The sequence below is a fragment of the Perca fluviatilis genome, chromosome 10, assembly GCF_010015445.1.
Source record: "Perca fluviatilis chromosome 10, GENO_Pfluv_1.0, whole genome shotgun sequence".
NCBI lineage: Eukaryota > Metazoa > Chordata > Actinopteri > Perciformes > Percidae > Perca > Perca fluviatilis.
This window is the reverse complement of record NC_053121.1, coordinates 39,079,793-39,102,494: the sequence shown is the minus strand read 5'-3', so window position 1 is coordinate 39,102,494 and position 22,702 is coordinate 39,079,793. Positions and strand designations below refer to the sequence as shown.

At 40.4% G+C, this 22,702-nt stretch overlaps 1 protein-coding gene across 1 annotated transcript in view; it reads right to left on the bottom strand.

The window, feature by feature from the left end:
• Nucleotides 1-466: 466 nt before the first annotated feature.
• Nucleotides 467-22,702, bottom strand: part of LOC120566584 (zinc finger protein 107-like) — a 61,816-nt gene continuing 39,580 nt past the window's right edge. The window contains exons 4-6 of the mRNA XM_039813099.1: nucleotides 19,123-19,471; nucleotides 15,004-15,164; nucleotides 467-2,490 (exon numbers count right to left, since the gene is read on the bottom strand). Of these exons, the coding sequence (XP_039669033.1) occupies nucleotides 1,369-2,490; nucleotides 15,004-15,164; nucleotides 19,123-19,471 (1,632 nt within the window). The 3' untranslated portion in view covers nucleotides 467-1,368. The remainder of the gene's footprint in view (nucleotides 2,491-15,003; nucleotides 15,165-19,122; nucleotides 19,472-22,702) is intronic.

Genomic DNA, 22,702 nt, shown 5'->3' with positions numbered 1-22,702 from the left:
AAAATGTGCAGGCTATTGTGATTGGTTAATACTAAGGCGGGAAGCAACCGTAGTTTAAACTTTGGCGTTTCCTGATTGGTGCAATGGCTGGTCCCAGCTTCTTGGCAGTCGATCAATCCAATGGTAGAGGACAACACCCTGAAAAGAGATTTCCCGCTGTCCCAATGTCGAAAAAATTTATGAAAAGTCATAGTATGTCGAAAAAAAGTCGTAGTATAGTATGTTGAAAATATTTTTATAAAAAGTCATATGTCAAAAAAAAGTCAAAAAGTCATAGTATGTTGAAAAATGTCATAAAGTCATAGTATAGTATGTTGAAAAATGTAATAAAAAGTCATAGTACAGTATGTCAAAATTTTTTATTAAAAGCAATGTTAAAAAAAGTCATAGTATATCGAAAAAACGTATAAAAAGTAATGTATAGTATGTCAAAACAAAGTCAAAGACATAGTATATGTCGAAAAAAGTGAAATAATTAATAAATAAATCTAATAATTCGAAAAAAGGTCATAAAAAGTCAAAGTATAGTATATAGAAATAAAAACAAAAAAATCATATAGTGGGTCGAAAACAAGTTATAGTATAGGTCGAAAAAGTCAAAAATAGTCATAGTATAGTATATCGAAAAAAGCAATTAAGTCATAGTATAGTATGTCAAAAAGTATTCATGTCTGCGGGGTAATATTTAGTGTTCAGATTACAGTGAGTCTACATTACTACTCTTCAAGTGACCTCACATGTATGAACCAACATGACCAGCTTCAACAAAGTAAGAGGAAAAAAATATATATATATATAAACCCAACTCACAATATTCTTCAACAAAACACATGAATACATGAAGTAATAAAGTAAAATATAAACGATAACAGTCATATATCCAAAACCAATTCCATCTCGACGTATATTGGTAATAACTTTCAGTTACACAACACAAGATAACATTTCTTTTAAAAATCAGGTAAAATATGATCAACATAATCAGTGACCAGAAAGAGGATATTAAGATAAAATGAGACTAAAACTGGTAAATCATTTTCTTCTACAAGCTTCAACCATGAATATCTCATCATCTGATTCCTTGGAAAACAACTGTTATGTTACACTCATCGTGGTTTTCACTGCACTGATTTTCACTTGTCATCTTTACATGCTCTTTTTGACCCAATGTTATGTTCTCTGACAAATTCCACACTTTGTTCTTCTTCCATATTTATCAAGCAGGTTAGTGCCTGCAAGTGGTCCTGGACCTCGGCTACTTTGGGCTCGGGACTGCTCTCTTTTGTTATCTGGGTAGTAAACAGCGTCTTGACTCACGCTATTTGTTCCCTCTCTCCTCTCTAACAACAGCTTGGCTTTAGAACATGTTCAAGAGGAGGCAGTGTGAATGAGTTGGTGTCTTTTAAGGCTACTACTCTGAGAAAAAGTTTTCCCACATTGTTCACACCAGAACGGCTTCTCTCCATTGTGAACACGTCGGTGGGCCTTTAAGTGAGGTAACTCTGAGAAAGCTACCCCACATTGTTCACAGCTGTACGGTTTATCTCCAGTGTGAATGAGTTGGTGGGCTTTAAGTTTACCGGACGTTGTGAAAGCTGCACCACATTGTTCACAGCTGTACGGTTTATCTCCAGTGTGAATTCGTTGATGGGCTTTAAGATTACCCGACGTCGTGAAAGCTGCTCCGCATTGTTGACAGCTGTAAGGTTTATCTCCAGTGTGAATACGTCGGTGGACCTTTAAGTGAGATAATTGTGAGAAAGCTGCCCCACATTGTTCACAGCTGTACGGCTTTTCTCCAGTGTGAACACGTCGGTGGGCCTTTAAGTTAGATAACTGTGAGAAATCTGCCCCACATTGTTCACAGCTGTACGGCTTCTCTCCAGTGTGAATGCGTTGGTGGGATTTAAGTTTAACCGACGTTATGAATGCTTCCCCGCATTGGTCACAGCTGAACGGCTTCTCTCCAGTGTGAACGAGTTGATGAATTTTAAGCGCACCTAACTGTGTGAAAGCTTCCCCGCATTGGATACAGCTGTATGGTTTCTCTCCAGTGTGAATGAGTTGATGAGTTTTGAGTGCACCTAACTGTGTGAAAGCTGTCCCGCATTGTGCACAGCTGTATGGTTTCTCTCCAGTGTGAATGCGTTGATGGACTTTAAGATTACCCGACGTTGTGAATGCTGCCCCGCATTGATCACAGCTGTATGGTTTATCTCCAGTGTGAATGACTTGGTGGACGTTAAAGTGACCACGGTGAGAAAAAGTTTTCCCGCACTGTTCACAGCAGAATGGCTTCTCTCCAGTGTGAATGAATTGATGACTTTTGAGCAAACTTAACTGTTTGAAAGCTGCCCCACATTGTTCACAGCTGTACGGTTTATCTCCAGTGTGAACTCTCTGATGAATCTTTAAATTTCTAGATGTTGCAAAGGACTTGCCACAGTCCTGACAGCTGTGATGTCCGAGTCCCCCTCTTCCACTCCGTTTCTATAGAAACAGACAGAGAGTTAGATGCAATGGTGGAGCGATACACATACAAACATACTTACACAATGCTAAGATGTTTACATATGCTAACATGCCAATCCATGCTAACAAATGCTTATATATGCTAACATACTAACCTATGTAAGCGTATGCACCTTTACAGCAACTTGTTGATATTCTAAAAAAAAATCATATGTAAAAAGTCATCAGTTGTAATTATATTTTGTCAATATATTATTTGACAAACAACATCTAAAAAGCATTTTTGAGGAAATAAACCCTTCAAAGCTGCCTGGTCAGTTGGTGTTGGAATGTAAAGGGTTAAATGAATTGTCCACCTTTTGCTGCCTCTGCTGTTGCTAGGAAGAAGATGTTATGCTTTCAGCTCTGTGATTGGTGGTCCAACTATACATCTACAGAGGGAGAGTTTTTTCAAATGACAGTCAAATTGACCAATTAAATCTTCACTCTAAATGGGCGGGGTTTGTTATAGCTAGCTTTATGATGAAGTTCTGCCAGTTGTGGGCACAAGCTAGCACCGCCGTTAAACTAGGCTAGCTAACGTTAGCCAGCCTGCTGGTTGATGATGGAAGCCTGGAGTAACGTTATCGCTGCTATGGAGGACCAAAGCTATGAGGAGGAGGTTGCTAATTTATATTCCACGTGGTATTAAGATGAACTTCTAATGAAAAAGTAGACAAAAGTTGTAGTTGACAAAACAACGGTGAAGTGGGGTGCCCACTCGAAAACCCAGTGAAGTCAACAGGTCTGAATCATGCAGCTCTGGCCTCAGTTGAAGACGTCTGAGGGGAGCGACTTCTATGCTAGACACCCCACATAAGGAGCAGGACGTGAGTCCTGCCAAGTGCGGTGGCTGTGATATACCCCATTGTTTAGACATTCCACATCTGGTGACCCAGTGACCACTAGGAAAGACTAGCTGGCAACCACAGAAGAGTGGTGAAAGTGGGGAGAGACAGCTGGCATCTGGGAAAGACCAGAAACTGGGTGCCAAGGCTTGGCAAGCCAAAGCACTTCCTCCGCGAGGAGGAACCCAACTCAAGACGCTATGGAAAAGCAACAACTCCAGACTTCACCCCAGCCGAGGAAATAGCCCTCGTCTTAAGCCAAGGAAGGCCTGTGATGGAAGGGATCCAGGGTGGGGCAGCTACTGACTCTGTTCCACCTGCAGAAACTGCCCTCTTCATACAAGGTACATTTTCCAGTACTGCACATCAAACCCAATCAACATGTTATATGGGCATATGTGGACTGTCTGACCTTGTTTGGCCTTGCAGTGTCCGGCGACACAGTCACTCACCTGCCACCAGACAATCATACAGTGAGTATTATTTATTAAAAGCATATGGCTTGGAACATCCTGTCAATACAAATATTATTCAATATGGTAGGGGGAAGGGGCTTCTGCAGCCGATGATGAAGAGACAGTGTCACTGGAATCCAGAAGGCCGGAGGTATCATGCCGATCTTATGGAAATGCGTATTTAGTCCATAATGGATGAGAAGTTAGTGATATAGCACTCATAGAAAATATATTTGTAACAGGATCCAGACGCAGTACAGCCTGACAGCCAGCCTGGCAACATAGTGATTATTGGCTAAAGGAAATCTAAATTAGGGCTGAAACGATAATGGAATAATTTGATTACAAAAAAGCTTAGTTTAATTCCAATTAGTTGCGTTATGCGGCCCGCTTAGCTCAGGGTCATTGTTTCACATGGACTGTTATTAATGATGCACACAACATTCATTGGCGTGATGGCAGAGAGCCAACATACCGGCAGGAAAAGGAAAAAATGTCAAAGGTTTGGGATCATTTCAAACTGAAAAATGAAGAAAAGGTACACAGGCCCTCATTGATCAACCTAACGTAGAAACCAGCGCAGATATGAGCACAGAAATCATCTTATGACAGGCTTCACGTGTGATTCATGAAACGTTCGTATCACACCAATCGGAGCGTAAGAATGGTCGTACATTGATAAATGCAGCGCCTCGTCATTTAAATATCACGCCACAATATATTCTCAGTTTTGAGGCCTCGCCCCTACAATTTAGCACATGGCGAGATGTAATCCGGCTAACAAGCGGCACTTTTCAGAGCTGGAGATTGAAACCCTGATATCTCAGGTTCATTTGCACTAACGTGTGTACTATTTGGCAGCCTGAAAACTGGTATTAAAGGCTGTAGAAAGAATTCAGAATGAAAAGAGATCACTGATGTGGTCAACAGTGTTGCCGTGGTAAATCGGACTCCAGCTGAAGTTTATTTAATTTATACATCCTTGACATATGTATGCTATAATCCTAATAGTAATATACAGTAGTGTTAATTTTGTCACCTATTTTTAATATAGTCGTAGTCTTGTGCCAAATGTCCTTGTTAGTTTCAGTCATGTTTCGTCATCGACATCTTTTTTTGTCAAGTTTTAGTCAACTAAAAGTCTCGTCATTTTAGTCTGGTTTTAGTCAAAAGAAATGTCAATATATGTTGGTCAAGTTTTAGTCAAAACATTTTAGTCTTTTTTTTAAAATAAATTATTTCTGCGATTATTTCTGATAACCATTTCAGTCAAATAGTTATAATAACACATTCTGATTTTTAGTAAGTGAAATGCGACCAAATATTGAGCCTCTTCCTTATTTCACCAGTAAGTTCCTGTTAAACGACAAAAACAACCACTGGATGGGAAAAGAGTTTTTTACAATAACTTTGAATGCAGCACGAGGCTGGCGAGGCGAGTTTCAAGTGAACGCAACATCTGTTGTTTTTCAGACAACGGCAGCTACAGCAATCCTCTACAGTGAAATACAGACAAACTTCTACACCATTTAGCTGTCAGCATTTTAACCGTGTTTAGTCCAGCTGCTAGCTAACGGTAGGCTAACGTTACCTTCTGCTAAGTGTAGTGTTAACTAGGGTGACATGCGGCGAGGTTTAGGAGCATCAGAGAGAAGCGCAGCCGGAATCCGCATTGTTGGTCCGGTAGATAACGGTCGTTAAGGCACCGTGTCGTAACAGCTGAATGTTCGATCTCACGATGAAAAAGTAGAGACGATTGTAGACGAAACTGAAGGGAGATTTTATCTTAGTTTTTATTTTATGCAAAACATTTTAGTCTCATCTTTTTTCATCAACAATAATGCATGTTAATTTAGTCTTAGCGTTTTTGGACATTGGTTCAGTCTCGTCATCGTCTCGTCTTAGTCATGGAAAACAAGGTCGTTGACGAACATATTTTGTTTTGTCTCGTCTGACGAAATTAACACTAATATACAGGCTTATATTGCAATCCCTTAGGCCTACATGGTGTACCTATATTTAAATAAACACACATTAGCGGAGTTTATGCAGTGTCTTTTATTTTACACGTTTTTTTCATGAGTCAGAACGAGGCAACAACTGTAAGGAAGAGTGCGTGTCCTCTGCCCGCCCCCCATTTTTTTCCCCTGCACATCACTGGGGCATATGGAGAGCTTTGTTCGGAAACCTCCCTCATGCTCACCTGAAGAAGCTGCAATGTTTACAGACAGCATTTTGAACATGCTCATCACAGACATGCGCTCACTGTCCATGGTGGAGGACAAAGGATTTCAAAATATGATTTCCACTTTCAATGCCAAGTACACCATTCCTTCAAGAACTTACTTCACAAATATGGAGAAAAAAGTACCAAGAAATCACAGACAAATTGAAAAATGTCATTAAGGAGACAGAGTGTATTGCACTTAGAACAGACATTTGGACGAGTGTGGCCACAGAGGCTTATCTTGGGGTGGGTCACTTTGAAGTCCCTCTCCCTTACAACAACACCTCTGGAAGAATGGCACACATTTGCCAATGTAGAGGACTGGCTGGAGGAGACTACTGCCAAATTTCACATTTCAGCAAGAATTTTGAAAGAGAGGCATGGGTGGGCTTCTGTGAGATGTGCAGGGCACACGCTGAATTTAGTTGTGCAGAGCACACTTACAAACAACAAAACCATCTCTAACGGTGTGGCAAGATGCCTGGTTAACAGTTTAAAAAGAGCAAACTGTCTTGTACCAAACTTAAAGAAAAGCAGCAACAAATGGGAGCGTCACCACTAATGTTGATTCAAGATGTAAGTACTCGATGGAACAGCACACATCACATGCTATCCAGGCTCCTTGGACAAAGATGGCCTGTGACCGCAGCTCTTTCCGATCCTGCTGTCAATCCAAGAGGAAACACCACAACCTGGATCTAAAGCCGCAGCAGTGGAACATCACTGGAGTAGCTGAATCAGGTCCTTGAGCCATTTGAAGGATCTACAGAGTTTCTCAGAGGAGAACAATATGTTACACTTGCTGCTCTTCCACAGCTGGTGCAAAACCTCAAGACACTGAAATCAGAGTTTGAAAGGCATTCCAGGCTGATGTGGCAGAACAAATCACAGAGAGATGGCAAAATCGGTTTGTATTTGAACCTGAAGCTCCTAACACTGTCCTCTTGGCTGCTGCCTTTGACCCCAGGTTCAGAAAACTGAAGTTCTTGCCTGCTGAAGAAGTGTTTAAGGTCCAAAATACCATTCAAACCATGGCACTAGCTGTCAAAAGGGAAACAAGACTGGGGGGTGAAAGGGGAAATGAAGCCACCATCAGCACATTAGAAAACCCCCCAGCTACACATACCAAGGCTGGATCATGCCTCAGTATTCTGGGATCCTCATTATCAGACTCCAGCACCAGTGATGAAGAGGATGAATTGCTTCAATACATTATTTTTTTTATCATTAATACATATTTCATTAATATAGGCAAATAAAAAGTGATGTGAAAAAAAAAGCCTGCGAGACCATGGTTAAATTGTGATTGGTCAATCATAATCTACAGTAATTGTAGGCTTACATGATTAATAAACAAACAATTATTGAGTCATCGCTCAGTAACACAGCATTAAACAGTCCCTCCAGGATTTTGCGGCCTTTTTTTTTTGAGATTGTTGCGGCCCAAAATGCCTGATTCTGGAGCTTTTGTAAAAAATTGCGATAAAAGTTCGATGCCTTTTGTATTTTTGTTGCAATGAAGTTGCGAGAGAGTGAAAGTTGCTTTTTTGTATAGTTCTTCAAAAATAAAAAGGAAACTTACTTTGGAGAGAATACAATTACTCTGGGCTGAGTTGTCCTAGTAACCTTTCCAAAAAGGCTCAGGATGCTGCAAATGTTGTTATAATATAAAAATGGCTGGTGGATTTAAGACAAAAAATTAATAATTTATTGAATGAATAAATTTGAACATTTCTGTCAGTGGCGTGTTGATCTTTGCATTGTTCGTTTATTTCCTAACCTGGCCTGGGACACCCATTCATACGCTTTGATAAAGGACTTTAACTCATTTATCATTTCACTTACAATAACAAAGGTAGCTGTCCTCAATTTAGGTCTCATCTCTGGTTTTTCCTACATCCACCGTGTTTGTTTTTTGTTTGTGTGTGTGAGAACTGAGCAGCAGAGAGCCGACAGCATTTAAAGAGCAGCAGAAATTTCAGCGACTGAGAAATCGTTACAGCGTACACTGAAGTTTAATACAGGTTGGCAGGACGCTCTGAAATGTGTTTCGCTGTTTGTTTTGTCAATGCGCCACTTGTTCCAAAAGTACCTTCTCTTTTTCTTTACTTGGCCCTCAACAGTTTGTACAGTCCTAGCTACTGCTGACTCCTAACATCGGGGATATGTCGCCACATTTTTTTAACCGATAATTTTCGTTTCGTCTGTACCTCAGCTCAGCTACATGGTGTCATGGACTAGCGCTGAAAACTACTCAACAAAAGTCTGGAGTTGACGGAAATATGCGTGGTCAAAGCCCCGGGTCCGTGTACTTTTTCGTTCATTCGATTTTCATTTCATAAACAGGTATTAAAAAAACTAAAAAACGAATGGTTATTTGATTTTCGTTTTAAAACACGACATTTGAAATTGAAATACAATGCGTTTTTTCTTTTTCATTGTCGAAATGGGATGTGAGAAATTTAAAATATGCTGTGATTTTCATTTTCTATTTTATATAACAAAAATAAAATCACTCGAAAACAGAAAAGAAAAAAGGCTTGTTTTTTCATATTCAGAGACCGGATGTTGTCATTTCCAAGGCAACAGCGCCAGCCTAGCCTACCAGTGTTCAGCCCAGGCCAAAATTACTTTGGAAACCTAGCTAGCTATACTCTTGATAATCCTTGGGGGGAATTTTATTTCATAATGTCACATGTATTTATTACCCTCTCTCCCTGCCTCCCTGTCTCTACCCGCCGCAGACAACTTCGCCCGAAGAGAGTCGAACCAGCGGAGCAAATAGACTTTCGGTTCACAGCTGTAACGTAACCGTTACGCCACCGTTAACAATCCCAGCAAACTTTCTGTTGTTGCCGTTAAGCTTGCTGATCTGGCAGAGAGTCACCGGGGGTTCGGCATCAGATCATGGGGATCAGACCTCCGGTGCTGGGTCTAATATTCTAATATTAGCTGCTGCTGCAGCTAGCTAGCAGGTAGCCACCAGCCCTGTGACCTCGGTCCTCGCCCGGTTCCCTCCCCGGACTGACTCTGCAGAGCTGGTGTTACCCGCTCTATGATCAATGAGCAATGATCAAGGATTACCAAATTTCTCTCTCATATTGCTCCTCATAACCACTGAAAACAAAAAATCTAACCCAAAGTACAATTATTATGGATGTTAGCTGACATTAAGGGTTTCTGCTTCATTAAGGGAAATTGTAAGGAAAAAGCTTAACGTGGTTAACCATTAAGCTTTTTCACGTTAAGCGATTTTTTGATCACTGTTTATAAACAGTGATCAAAAAATCTAACCCAAAGTCGTTATGGACGTTATCTGACTGATAACTGACTGATATTTGATTGATCATTGTTTAGGTACATTAAAGTTAAGCTTTTTCACGTTAAGCCTTTTAGAATGTCCCTGCTGCCTAACTTCCGTTTTTTGCCCCCCTTTACATAAATATACATATGGCTATGAAATAGATCATGAAATACAGGCTTTAGTCATAATAGTTCAATAGCCTAAATACATGTATGTTTTACTATGTATTTCGGGGGACTTTTATTTATTCCATCTATTTATATGCACGTTATATTTAAAGGAAGTTTGGTTATCTCACGGACTCAGACTAAAAGCAGCAGCAAGCCTGCCTGACATCAGTGCATCATAGCATATCACTATCTGCAAATAAAATAAAATATTAATAAATCACGAGCGCGGCAGATTCCCAGCTCAGCTAGAGCGGGTAACGCAGCTCTGCAGACGGACCAGAGTCAGTCAGCACCGGGGAGCGAACCACGGGGACCGAGGTCACAGGGCTGGTGGCTAGCTGCTAGCTAGCTGCAGCAGCAGCTAATATTAGAATAGACCCAGCACCGGAGGTCTGATCCCCATGATCTGATCCCGAACCGCCGGTGACTCTCTGCCAGATCAGCAACAGAAGGTTTGCTGGGATTGTTAACGGTGGCGTAACGGTAACGCGTAGCCGCGTGAACGAAACGAAGTGTTTTTCCTCAGCTGGTTCGACTCTCTTGGGGCGAAGTTGTCTGCGGCGGGTAGAGACAGAGAGTCAGAGGGAGGCAGGGAGAGAGGGTAATAAATACATGTGGCATTATGAAATAAAATCCCCCCCCCCCCAAGCATTATCAAGAGCACAGGTTTCCAAAGTAATTTTAGCCTGGGCTGAAAGCAACACTGGTAGGCTAGGCTGGCGCTGTTGCCTTGGAAATGACAACATCCGGTCTCTGAATATGAAAAAACAAACCTTTTTTCATTCCTATTTCCGAGTGATTTTATTTTTGTTATATGAAATAGAAAATGAAAATCACAGCATATTTTTAATTTCTCCCATCCCCTTTTGACCATGAAAGGAAAAAAATGCCTTGTATTTCGATTTCAATTGTTGTATTTTAAAACGAAAATCAAATAACCATTTGTTTTTTGTTTTTTAAGTCTGATTATGAAATGAAAATCGAATGAACGAAAAAGTACACAGACCGCCCCGGCTGTGAACGGTTTCATTTCCTATAAGTTCTTCACAATAAAAGTCCTCAGTTATTTTGGTATTTGAATGTTTTTATTATGAAGCAGCAAAATCCAGAAATGTTGGGGATTCATTAGCAGTAACATAACGCAACTCCTATAAGCATGGTGCATTGTTACTTAGCAACAGCATTGTTTGACAAAAGCTGTCCAATCCGTTACAAGGAACGTTTTACAATCCACCCGCCACTGTGGTTAGTATATAAGGCAAAGTCACCCGCCACTTTGAAAAACTACCCGCCATTGGCTGGTGGCAGGTGCCAATTTCCCACCCGGCTTCACATTATGTGCCACTCATTACATCTATGTTACCGATTTGAAACAAATACATTTTTTTCCCACAATCCGGGGCAGTGGACCGCTAACCCAGTGAGACCAGCAGCAGTGGGTCAACGGACAGCTAACGTTAGACGCAGCGGACCGCTAACATCGGACGGACCGCTAGCTGTTCAGCTCATTCTCTGTAAGCGATGCAGCGTAAAAGCACAGCGGAACCAGCAAGCCAGCCGGTGTTAGTTAGCTAACGTTAGCTTGCTAACTCCACCTTACCGTTAACTCCTCGCCACATCATAGACAGAAAACGAGCCGAATAAAGCTGTCCCTCGTGGAGATAGCAGTGTGCTTTGTGTGGATGAAGCATGAAGTTAATCTAACTCATTTAGCGGCTGGCTCTCCGCCTCGTAGAGGTACTACTCCGCTGCTCGTTTGTCCCTCAGTTATTGTTAAACCTCAGCTCCACAACTCGCCAGATTATATATCAGCTAATAATCAACTGTAAAGTAGCTACACCTTTTAAAAGGATCCCTTCTGTAAATCAGCCTCTGCTGGGTAGAAAGTGAAATTGTTCTAATTCTGTATTAGCAAAACACAAAAAAAAATTATAAAATGACAAATCTTTACCCAGACAAGTGACTTACTGCAAGGACAAGTGAAACGTAAATGTTCCTCAAAAAGTTAATGTTGAGCCCTGCCATTGTAATCATATGCTCTTGTAAAGGCGCAACAGCTACTGGAGTTCTTATTTATTTGTATATACACATTTATTTTTATAAATTGTACACCTTTGTTATTTTTTATTCTTACAATCCTTTGTTCCCTTTTGTCTTAAGAAGACAAAACTAAGGTCAAAATAGCCTTTACTATTAAAGTTGTATTTCATAGTTTTATGTTATACATATTCCACAGTAAGTTGACATTATTGTATTGTTATTAAATTGTTTCTGCAATGTCATGTGACACTTAAATGCACTAAATCATCATTTATCATTTAGAAGGCAACCGTGACTACATTGTGCGTCTACCCTATTTCTGATACCGTGGTGGCAGAAATTGTGTCATGGTGGGCCGCCACTACAAAATCAACATGGAGAAAACACTGGAATTCACAAACTGTCAGATATCTGTACACAGGACATCTGAAGAAACACAGAGCTGGCAGATGTACAGATTGCTGTCAGCAAAAGTCCAGGATCTGGACCTTGGTATGGAAATTTAGAAAAAAAACTGAGGAAACTGGATCTGGAGATACAGAAACTAGAAAGAGAAGTAAGTGACTTCAATACACACTGTAAAACAATGTTAATCATGTTGTTTTCGCTAAGCACCAAAATAAAAAGATTAAGAAGCATTGTGGCGTTCCCTGTGTGATCAATGTACACTACACTATATGGGCCAAGTTATTGGTCCAGTGACGTGAGACACAGAAATTGAGATGGTTATGAAACCAAAAGAAGCTACTAATACCTAATTAGAAAAAACATTAGGCCTACATATTAAGGAGTAACACAAACTATCCTTTATTAGAGAAAGACAAGCAACAAGAAAATGAAATCAGTCATCTGAAATAATTAATGCATTTGTCATCTTACTATTATTGATTATGTCATCTGGGAATATAGCTGCATTGTCCCACTGCACGATTCAGACGATTTTTTAGCTTAGAATTGATATCACGATTCTCTGCCGCAATTGTTTTCTCACAAAGTGTAATGTTTATTGCACACATGAACCATGACAAAACTAGGACTGTAGCGACGCATCGATGATGTCGACTTCATATTTTTGCGTCGACGCTTCGTCACAGCTCGCCACACACACGTGGGAGACCAAAACATTGGAGAATGCCCTGCAAAAAGCCCCAATAAAAGAAAAAGTCCTAAAAAAAACAGCTCGCCCTAAATCATCGAAGGTATGGGAATACTTCAAATGTAGTCCCAAACGTAAAAGGTGTCGTTATTTGTGCTCTTTGCTAAATGGAGTTGGCATACCACACCAGCACAACAGCAACGTGGGAGCATCTGAAACAGAGGCACAGCATTGTCACTCGTTAAGGAGACAATAACAAGTAGTACTAACGTTGGCTAAATTAATTTCATGTTTGCATAGTGTGTTGTGTAGCTTGAGCTCTGCGCACTTTGGTGGTGCTAGCTAACTATCTTAGCTCTCCGTGCAGTTTGTTCGTGCTAGGTTAGTAGCTAATGTTAACGTTAGCTAGCTACTGGCGTCTAGACAGCTGTGTTTACCTAACGTTAGTTATCATCTAATGTTGGCTTGAATCGTGGCTAGCTTATGGCTGCAGAACACCGCTATCTATAATAGCTAACGTTAGCCAACGTGAACGTTATCTACTAACATAGCACGAACAAACTGCACAGAGAGCTAAGATGCGTTGGTTAGCCTAGCACAGCTGCTAGATCTAGCTAACGGTAGCAAGCAGATGGCAGTAGCTTTTGTTGGGACTGTAAAACTGAAAACAGGAATTTTATATTATGTTAAACACTCTCAGGAATGTCTATACTGTGCACTGCACTGTTTTTTTAGCACTACAACTTTTTAATTTTTTGAACAAGAGAGTTATGTTGGTACTGTAAAAGAGAAAACAGTAAAATATTTATTTTTTATTTTATTTTGTGTAAAGCCGAAGATTTTTTTTCTGTGCAAAACTGTTGTTTAATAAAGTATATTTTTGGTATTATTTGAGATACATTATGGTTTTTATTAATCGAGCAACAAAAAATAATCGTTATAATAATCGCCCAATTAATCGTTTAATAAATAATCATTTACCCCCAGCCCTAGACAAAACAAAACTAGTTGGCATGTACCAAACATAGATTTTTGTTGGCACCTAGAGCACATCACCACACGCCTGTAAACACAGAGGCTTAAGGATAACAGAAAATAAAGTAAATACTGTCCATTTAAGTACAGTAGGCTACCAGAAATAGTGACATATAACACAGGCTCTATCTGAACTAAATATGGCCCTGATACAGGCTCTATCTGGACTAAATATGGCACTGATACAGGCTCTATCTGAACTAAATATGGCCCTGATACAGGCTCTATCTGGACTAAATATGGCCCTGATACAGTCTCTATCTGGACTAAATATGGCCCTGATACAGTCTCTATCTGGACTAAATATGGCCCTGATACAGGTTCTATCTGAACACCTTGAACATGCCTTTACATAATTAAAACATGTTAATGTCAATGTCAAATGCTTTCAATAAATTAATTGAAGGACAAAAAAAAAGTAATTTAATAATTAAATCGTGAACAGGGATGAATCGAGATCGCCATTTTATAACAATTTATGCAGGCCTATGTCCCACTCAATCTCTGGTGCCAGGGCAACCATTTCTAACTAACTATCTAAACCACTGCAATAGAAGGATTTAAATCAAAGTTGTGACAGGTCAAGTAATGCATGTTAATAAAAATAAATCAGAACACAACGGAATAACTGTTAAACACCTTTATTTCGGATCAGAGCGGCAACTGATTTAACACATAAGACTCCAGGATTAATCTTAGCCTGGCTGTTAGCCTGCTCTTCTATCCCTGGCTGTCTGGAGATCTGTCTCTCACTGCTGCCTGAGAAGGCAGCCACTGGTTTACAATCACTTTATTTTTACTTTCATCAAACGTCCCTAAGTCACCAATACGTACAATACTACTAAAGATACTCATTATGTCCTCTACTTTGGTATTTATTAGTCAAGCATTGTCATAACTATCTTCATAGCGCTGTGTTCAAAAATCAGAGCCACGGTTTAATTTCCTTTACATCCTTCACAATAAAAGCCCCTGGTTACTTTGTTACATTCATGCTTTTATTTTGAAGAGGAAACCTGGAGGAAATGTAGCTCTTCATCAGCAGTAACTTAACAAGAGTCCTCTAAACGGAGCCCAAATGTAAACCAAAGCAGATATCAACTAGAAACTAAACTAAGCCCAGAGATTCAGTTAGAAGCTCCAAACGGACTGAGAGCTGAACACAGCGAGACTTTTAAAAACCTCTTTGGACGCCTCTGGCCCCTTTTCACCCAGAGAGAAGCATGTGTGCTAATGGCCACAGAGCCCCCCCATGTTGTTTCCATGAGAGTCGGCCATCTTGTGTCTTTAGTGTGCTTGTTGTGTCCTAACACTGACCTGAACACCGCTGCTATCAGAGGCCGAGCCTGCTGCTGCTCTTCTGGGGACCTTGTTGCTCCGCTGCTCCGGCTTCTGCTGCTCCTCCTCCATTCCGCTCTTGTTCTGGTCCTGGTCCTGGTCTCGGAGATCCAGCAGCTCTCCACTGGGACTGCTGCTGACTCACTCCGGGTTCCAGACTGACATGGCTGCAGCCTGGAGCCTTTTCAAAGTAAAAGCTCGAGTCTGTTCCGCTATGTCTCCTTCCTAGTTTGGTGTTTTGGGTGTTTTTTTTAACTAAACAGTAACGGCAATCATACAAATGAATAAAATACTTAAAAAAAAATGTCTGTCTATAAGATAAATGCAGACTATTATGCTAATGAATACAATACTTAAAAATATATTTGGTGCCTTGGGTGTTTTTTAACTAAACAGTAAGATAAATGCAGACTATCATGCTAATGAATGGAATACTTCAAAATATCTTTGGTGTTTTATTTTCTACATTGAATCACACCCTGGGCGAGACCCCTTTCGAGACCCCTTTCAAGCTATTTGTTTAAGTTGTCATAACTTATATTTTGTGCAGAATTGTGTTCATTGTCTTTTGAAAATGTTGGAGGTGGAGATTGTGCAACTTAAATTGTAATTACACTAGTTAAATAACTGGATTCTCTTAAGAGTGTTTTTCAAATGTTCTAATGAAGGATTTGTGCAATTGAGAAATATAATTTTCTCTTTCACTTATGTTGTTATAATAAAATATATAGGGGAGAACCGGGACAAATGAAACAGTTTTTAATTAAACGTGATTTACAAAGACTTCATAAAAAACTGAAAGGTAATATTTTGTCACTAGCAACCTACATCTGTCCAGTTGCATTTTCAGCTCTGACTGAAACCGTTGGAGAGTTATTTAAGCAGTAGTCTGACGTGTGTTTTGATTCATTCGTCCCTCCTGGCCTGGATGAATGAAACAGGCATGGGGGGGACGAAAGAAACATCCAGTTTAAGCAGTTTATGTACACTTCCCACAACTTTAATATTTGGCAACATATCATGAATGGTACATCAGATAGGTGTTATTTCAGATAGATTGCTACAGTAAGTAAGTAAGTAAGTAAGTAAGTAAGTAAAATGTATTTGTATAGCACCTTTCACAGATAAAAATCACAAAGTGCTTCACAATGAAATGCAATTCAACACAAGAAGTCACAATACGAGCACATTGAAATACAAATAGAAAATATAACAAACAACCATAAAAAAACCCATCGACTAAGCAAAAGCCTGCTTGAACAGCAGAGTCTTCAGCTGCTTTTTAAAAGATTCGACAGAATCCACACAACGTAGCGAGAGAGGCAGGTCATCCCACAGCCTAGGAGCCACTGCTTGGAATGACCGATCCCCTCTAGTTTTAAAATTAGTGCGGGGAACCACTAATAGCATCTGACCTAATGATCTCAGACTACGGGTGGGGGTATGTAGCTGTATCAAATCAGAGATGTAGAAAGGAACTTGACCGTGCAAGGCTCTGAAAGTAATGACAAGAATTTTAAATTGAATTCTATACTGGACTGGTAACCAGTGAAGTGCTGCTAAAACAGGCGTGATGTGTGCTCTTTTGTTAATGTGCATTAAAAGCCTTGAAGCAGAGTTCTGAACAGTCTGGAGACGATAAAGCTGATTCTTACTCAGACAAGTAAAAAGACTGTTACAGTAATCTAAGCGTGAAGAAATGAAAGCATGAATGATCATCTCTAATTCATCCTTAGTGACAAGTGGTCTTAACTTAGAGATATTTCTCAGGTGGAAGAAACAGTTCCTAACTAATAATTTAGAGTGGTGATCCAACGACATAGCTGAGTCAAAAACCACACCTAAGCTCCTGAGACTTCGGCTGGACAGACAAGCATAAGTCCCCAATATGATGCTTTATTTTCAGGGATACGACTTTCAGGGGCAATAATTAGAGTTTCTGTTTTTCTGAGTTCAAAAGCAGAAAGTTGTCACATAACCACTGTTTGATACTAGACAAACAGTTTATTAAAGATGACAGTTTGGAGAACTCAGTTTCCTTTAAAAGAACAGTAAAGTTGGATATCATCCGCATAGAGATGGTACCATATCTCTAAATTGACTAATTATCTGTCCTAAAGGAAATATATACAAGAGGAACAGAATAGGTCCCAAGACAGACCCCTGAGGTATCCCACACGACAACTCTGCAGTTTCAGACAATATCTGATTAACATGAACACTAAAACGTCTACCAGAAAGGTAGGATGAGAACCATTTTAAAACTGATCCAGACATCCCAACCAGATCACGAAGTCTATTTATCATAATGGTATGATCTATAGTGTCAAACGCAGAAGAAAGGTCCAATAGGACCAAAACTGTAAAATCCTTTGAATCAGCTGACATCATAATATCACTAGAGATTTTAGAAGTGCTTTCGTTTCGTAGAATGCCTTTTACGGAAACCAGACTGGAATTTATCAAACAGCTCGTGCTTCTCTAAGAAAAGGGTGAGTTGCTCTGCTACAACTTTTTCTAAAATTTTTGACATGAAAGGTAGTTTTGATATTGGCCTGTAGTTCTTAGGTTGAAGTGGATCCAACGTGGGCTTTTTAAGTACAGGCTTAACAACAGCATGTTTAAAAAAACTAGGAACGACACCAGTTAAAAGTGAGGTATTTAGCATCTCAACAATGCAGGGGCCAATGGAGTCAAAAGCTTGTACAAATAGCGCAGTAGGGACAACATCCATAGGACAAGATGAGGGTTTCAAAGTCTGTAGCAGAGAAATGATGTCATTCAGTGTCACAGGTTTAAAAGTGGACCAAAAATGAGCGGGAGACAAGTCACATGCAGAGTTCTGAGGAAGTGATGGTAAGATGTTGGTCCTAACATCTCTGATCTTATTCACAAAGAAGTGGAGGAATTCATCACAGTCCGATTTAGAAGACACACTTGCTTGTGGGCCAGAAGGAGACACTAAAGCATTAATGGTGTCAAATAAAATTCTGGGGTTATGCTTATTTGAGGATATAAGCTGAGAAAAGAAACAAGTTCTGGCCTTTCTCAGCATCTCGTTTAAAGTAACCCTTAGATCCTTAAGGTGAATCCTATGAACCACAAGTTTAGTAGTTTTCCAGAGACGTTCAACTTTTCTACAATCTCTCCTAAAACTTTGGATTGTTTCATCAATCCAAGGACAGGATTTTTTATGAGGGATAATGCTTGATTTAACAGGTGCTATTTTATCTAAAATTGTTAAACACTGAGTATTAAAAGACTGGATAAAAACATCTGCATCACTGCATCCCATCAGAGAACATGGGTCGAACAAGGCAGAGAACTTCTCAGCAGCATCATGATTCATAATCCGCCTTTGGGCCCTAATTCTCAGGGGCGGAGGATCAAGAGGAAAGTTAATCTCAAAAAACACACAACTATGATCACTCACAAGAACATCTTCCACACGTGCATTTGCTATATCTACACCAAGAGAGAAGACAAGGTCCAGGGTGTGACCCTTAATGTGTGTAGGTCCAGTAACGTGTTGAGTAAAATTAAAAGAGTCTGTGATAGAAAGTAGATCAGCAGCTGTGTTACATGTAGAATCATCAATATGCAGGTTAAAGTCTCCAATAATTAAGACCTTTTCCAGTTTGATGATAGACGATAGGAAGTCAGTCAAATCAGTAAGAAAGATGTTTGCCGGGCCGGGAGGGCGATAGATCAACACACTATAAAAAGTGTTAAAAGAACCTACTTTGAGCATCTGTGATTCAAAAGAGGAAAAACTTTCAAAGTTTATGGCTCTACATATGAATCTGTCACGATGCACAGCAGCAAGCCCACCTCCACGGCGTGCCATGCGGGGCATCCCAGTAACAGAGCAGCTAACAGGACAGAGCTCATTTAAATGAACAAACTAATTTTCCCTTTGCCACGTTTCTGTAAGGAACATAAAATCCATATTCTCACTAGTAAAAAGCTCGTTGAGAATAAAAGTTTTATTAGAAATGGAACGAGCATTGAGCAAGGCAAGCCGTAATGATGATGGCAGACCGGCATCCTCAACAGCTGATTGTAATGGAACGGACCGTAAACAGCCGACGCGGTCACGTGATCTCCAGCTGCGGCGAGCGGTCAGTCTCTGGTCAGACAGCACAGCAACAATCTGTATCGGCAGTCTGGGCAGGTCCACGTTCCCACCAGCGCATCGCTGGGACAGAAGAGGCACCCGTCCAACGGGCAGAAACATCCGTGGGTACTGCGGCTGGGGAGTAGGCCTAATTCCACCAGCTTCCTGGAGGGAAACCGCCGCAACCACCGGACCGTTCTCCGCGACAAGGCCAGAGAACCCCGTCCAGAAAGATCGCCTGGTCTTGACCTGAGCTCCAGCTCTACAGCCCCGTCTCCTCGCGGTCTCTTCTATCGGACCGGGGCTCCTGGATGTAAACAGGAGCCGGTACTCAGGTGAGGAGGGAGGACACACGAGGGGGGGTGGAAAGGTTTGTCGGAAACTTTCCCAGCTATCAAAGAGTCCTTCCATAGACACTCTGATGTCCAATAACGACCGTCGATCATAAGTCCGAGTAGCAGAGATGCAATCGTTAGACGATAGGGCTGATATGACAACAAATAAGACGAGTACAGACATGGAAAGTTGACACAGATGTGATGCAGCAGCGGCCAAACCAAACACAGGCGCCATCTTGTACTCAGAAGCAAAGTCGATACTCGATACAGGGCTGTACGTCTTGGTGAATGTCTGTTAACCACTCATTGCCGTCATCGTGAAGCGTGTATCTCGCAGTTATGGAAATACCATGCACTATGCCATTTATATAGCTAGAATAATACATGTTTCCAATTATATAATGTTTCTATAGTACAAAATGTTATTTCACTCTGTTCTGATGTGGTTAAGGCCACCGCACATCTAAATAAGTGCCCTTCATGACCCACAGACCGTCAGTCTCCATAGGATAACATGGCAAAACTCGACCCCCTACCTGATAGCCCCAAATATATTTATATCTTTCTAAAACCACTTTTCCATGTCTCACCTGTATAAAATATAGTATAAACAAAGATTTGTGTGCAATTACTTAGAATACATGGGGTTTACTGCCTGGTCGGGACGAATGAAACAGCTGTTTTGATTCCATTGGAATTCCATCGTTTGGAATCGTTTGGAGGATTTGGTTTCTAATCTGATCATGGGTTCCAAATTTAACATGTGCAAGTTTGGGTTTCCGTAGCAACCAGGCGCTTGTTGTGTTGCAGCCATGGAGCACAGTAAGTGGTGCTCTAGTGTGGCTTTATTTTACATTGAAAAAGCCCCGTCAAACTGTAACCCACCTTTGAATCAAAATAAAACTTTCCTCTTATTTGTGAAATAACCATGTGACCCGTTTCAACTCCACCCTCAAAGAATCGGAATCGAGAATCGCTAAGAACCGGAATCAGAAGGAAGAATCGGAATTGGAATCAGAATCGTTAAAATCTAAACGATGCCCAACCCTACTTATCACCATCCTTTTCTTCCATCATTCTTTGGAACTGCACATTACAGTGAGGACAAAGTACATTTGGCAACTTTGCACAGCGCACTCTGCAGGGAGGGTGGTCCAGGTTAGGACTGAATAGCAAGAAGGATTCTGGCGGTGGGTCTTGGGGTCTCTCTGCTGGGTCTCTTTGTCCTTGCATTTCACTATCATGTACCTGAGAAACAGAGACACACACACATGTTTATTGTGTGAATGTGAAAAACACACAAAACATATGAGAGAGAGACATCATGGCTTTCAAACGAGCAAAGTGGCAGTAGGTCAAGGCAACCCCCCACCCCCCTCTCTCCTCCTCCTCCTCAATAGCTACAGACACAGAAAAGGCACATCCTAAGGAAAGCTCATTATGGGACTGGCTCTAGTGGCTGTAATTCTGCACCAAGGCTGAATTTCAGGAAAGAGACTTCAGATACAGTATTAGGGGACCACTAAGGTCTATATAAAAGAGACTTCAGATACAGTATTAGGGGACCACTAAGGTCTATATAAAAGAGACTTCAGATACAGTATTAGGGGACCACTAAGGTCTATATAAAAGAGACTTCAGATACAGTATTAGGGGACCACTAAGGTCTATATAAAAGAGACTTCAGATACAGTATTAGAAAAAAACTTATTTTTGTTAAAGGCTGAAGATGTTTCAGGCGGATTGGGCTAAAAAACCCAGGAGGAGTTTGAAAAAGTAGGTCTTGAACTACAGTAAGTAATTCAGCTTCATTTAAAGAACGCTTGGATGTTGGTAACTTAAAAGTAGTTTGGACCAAGGTGGCCCGGATTTTTGAACTGGATCAATATCTAAATGCCTCATCAAGTATCTGGCATAATCCAAAGTCATGTATTGGTAGATCTCCCCCTTCTGGAGGGACTGGCTGGAAAAGGGAATAGTTACACTGGGGGATCTGGATCTCAGCAGTATATTGAAATCCTTTGAGGATGTGGTACAGCAGTTTGGAACCCCCAGGTCTAAACTTTTCAACTATTAACAACTTTGCCATCTGTTACTGGGGATTGTTGTGTGTGTGGACGGCCCTTTACAGTAGGGTTCCAAACACCGCTGGTACTGAGAGCCATGTTGGACCCCTAATTAAACAACAACTGCTTTGCAAAATGAAAATAGTACAAGTGGGGCAGGAGGAGGAGACAGGAGGACACAGCTCTGGTCTGGAAAATGTTCAAGAGGATGCAGTGTGAATACGTTGGAGGACTTTAAGGTTACTACTGTGAGATACACATTAACAGCTATAAGGTTTCATATTATAGTATGTAAAAAAAAAAATCATAGAAAGTCATAGTATAGTACGTCGAAAAAATCTTGAAAAGTCATAGTATAGTATGCCAAAAAAAGTCAAATTATAGTATGTCAAAAAAGTCATAAAAATCCATAGAATAGTATGTCCAAAAAAACCATAACAAGTCATAGTATAGTATGCCAAAAAAAGTCATAGTTGATATCTGGAAATGGATTGAGGAGACTTCACAGATGACAGATTCAGATGTCTTCAGATTAGATGCAGCTTTATTCAGATATATAAACATACACACTCATAGATCAGCTTCTCACTGAACACTACGTGAACACAGTCCTTTATACAGTTTAGGCCTCACATCTGGAGAACCAGCTGTCAATCACATCACCATAAAAACTTAGGATCCCCCAATTAGGTGGTCTCTGCTGTCGGGTAGGCCCCCTCCGAAGGTCACAGGTGAAGATTACATAAATTGTTATTCAGCTCTCCTTCACATGAAACATAATAATTACACCTGGAGAATATTAGTTCTCATGGCCTCCCGATCCTGTCATGGTGTCATACCCAGATATTACCATAACTCTCACCACACAGGACCCCCCCACATCAACAGTCAGTCATCAGTTGGCATGTGAGGGTCACATAATAACCTTATGGAATACACTGTACAAGATATCTTTGAAAGCATACAAACTTAATAATCAACCTATCAATAGTATAGTATGTCGAAAAAAATCATTAAGTCATATTATAATTTGTCGAAAATAGCCATAAAAACTCAGTATGTTGAAAAGATCATTAAAAGTCATACTATAGTATGTTAAAAAAAAGTAATAAAAAAGTGAAGTATCTGACCAGTCTCTATATAACTTCTCCAGAAAC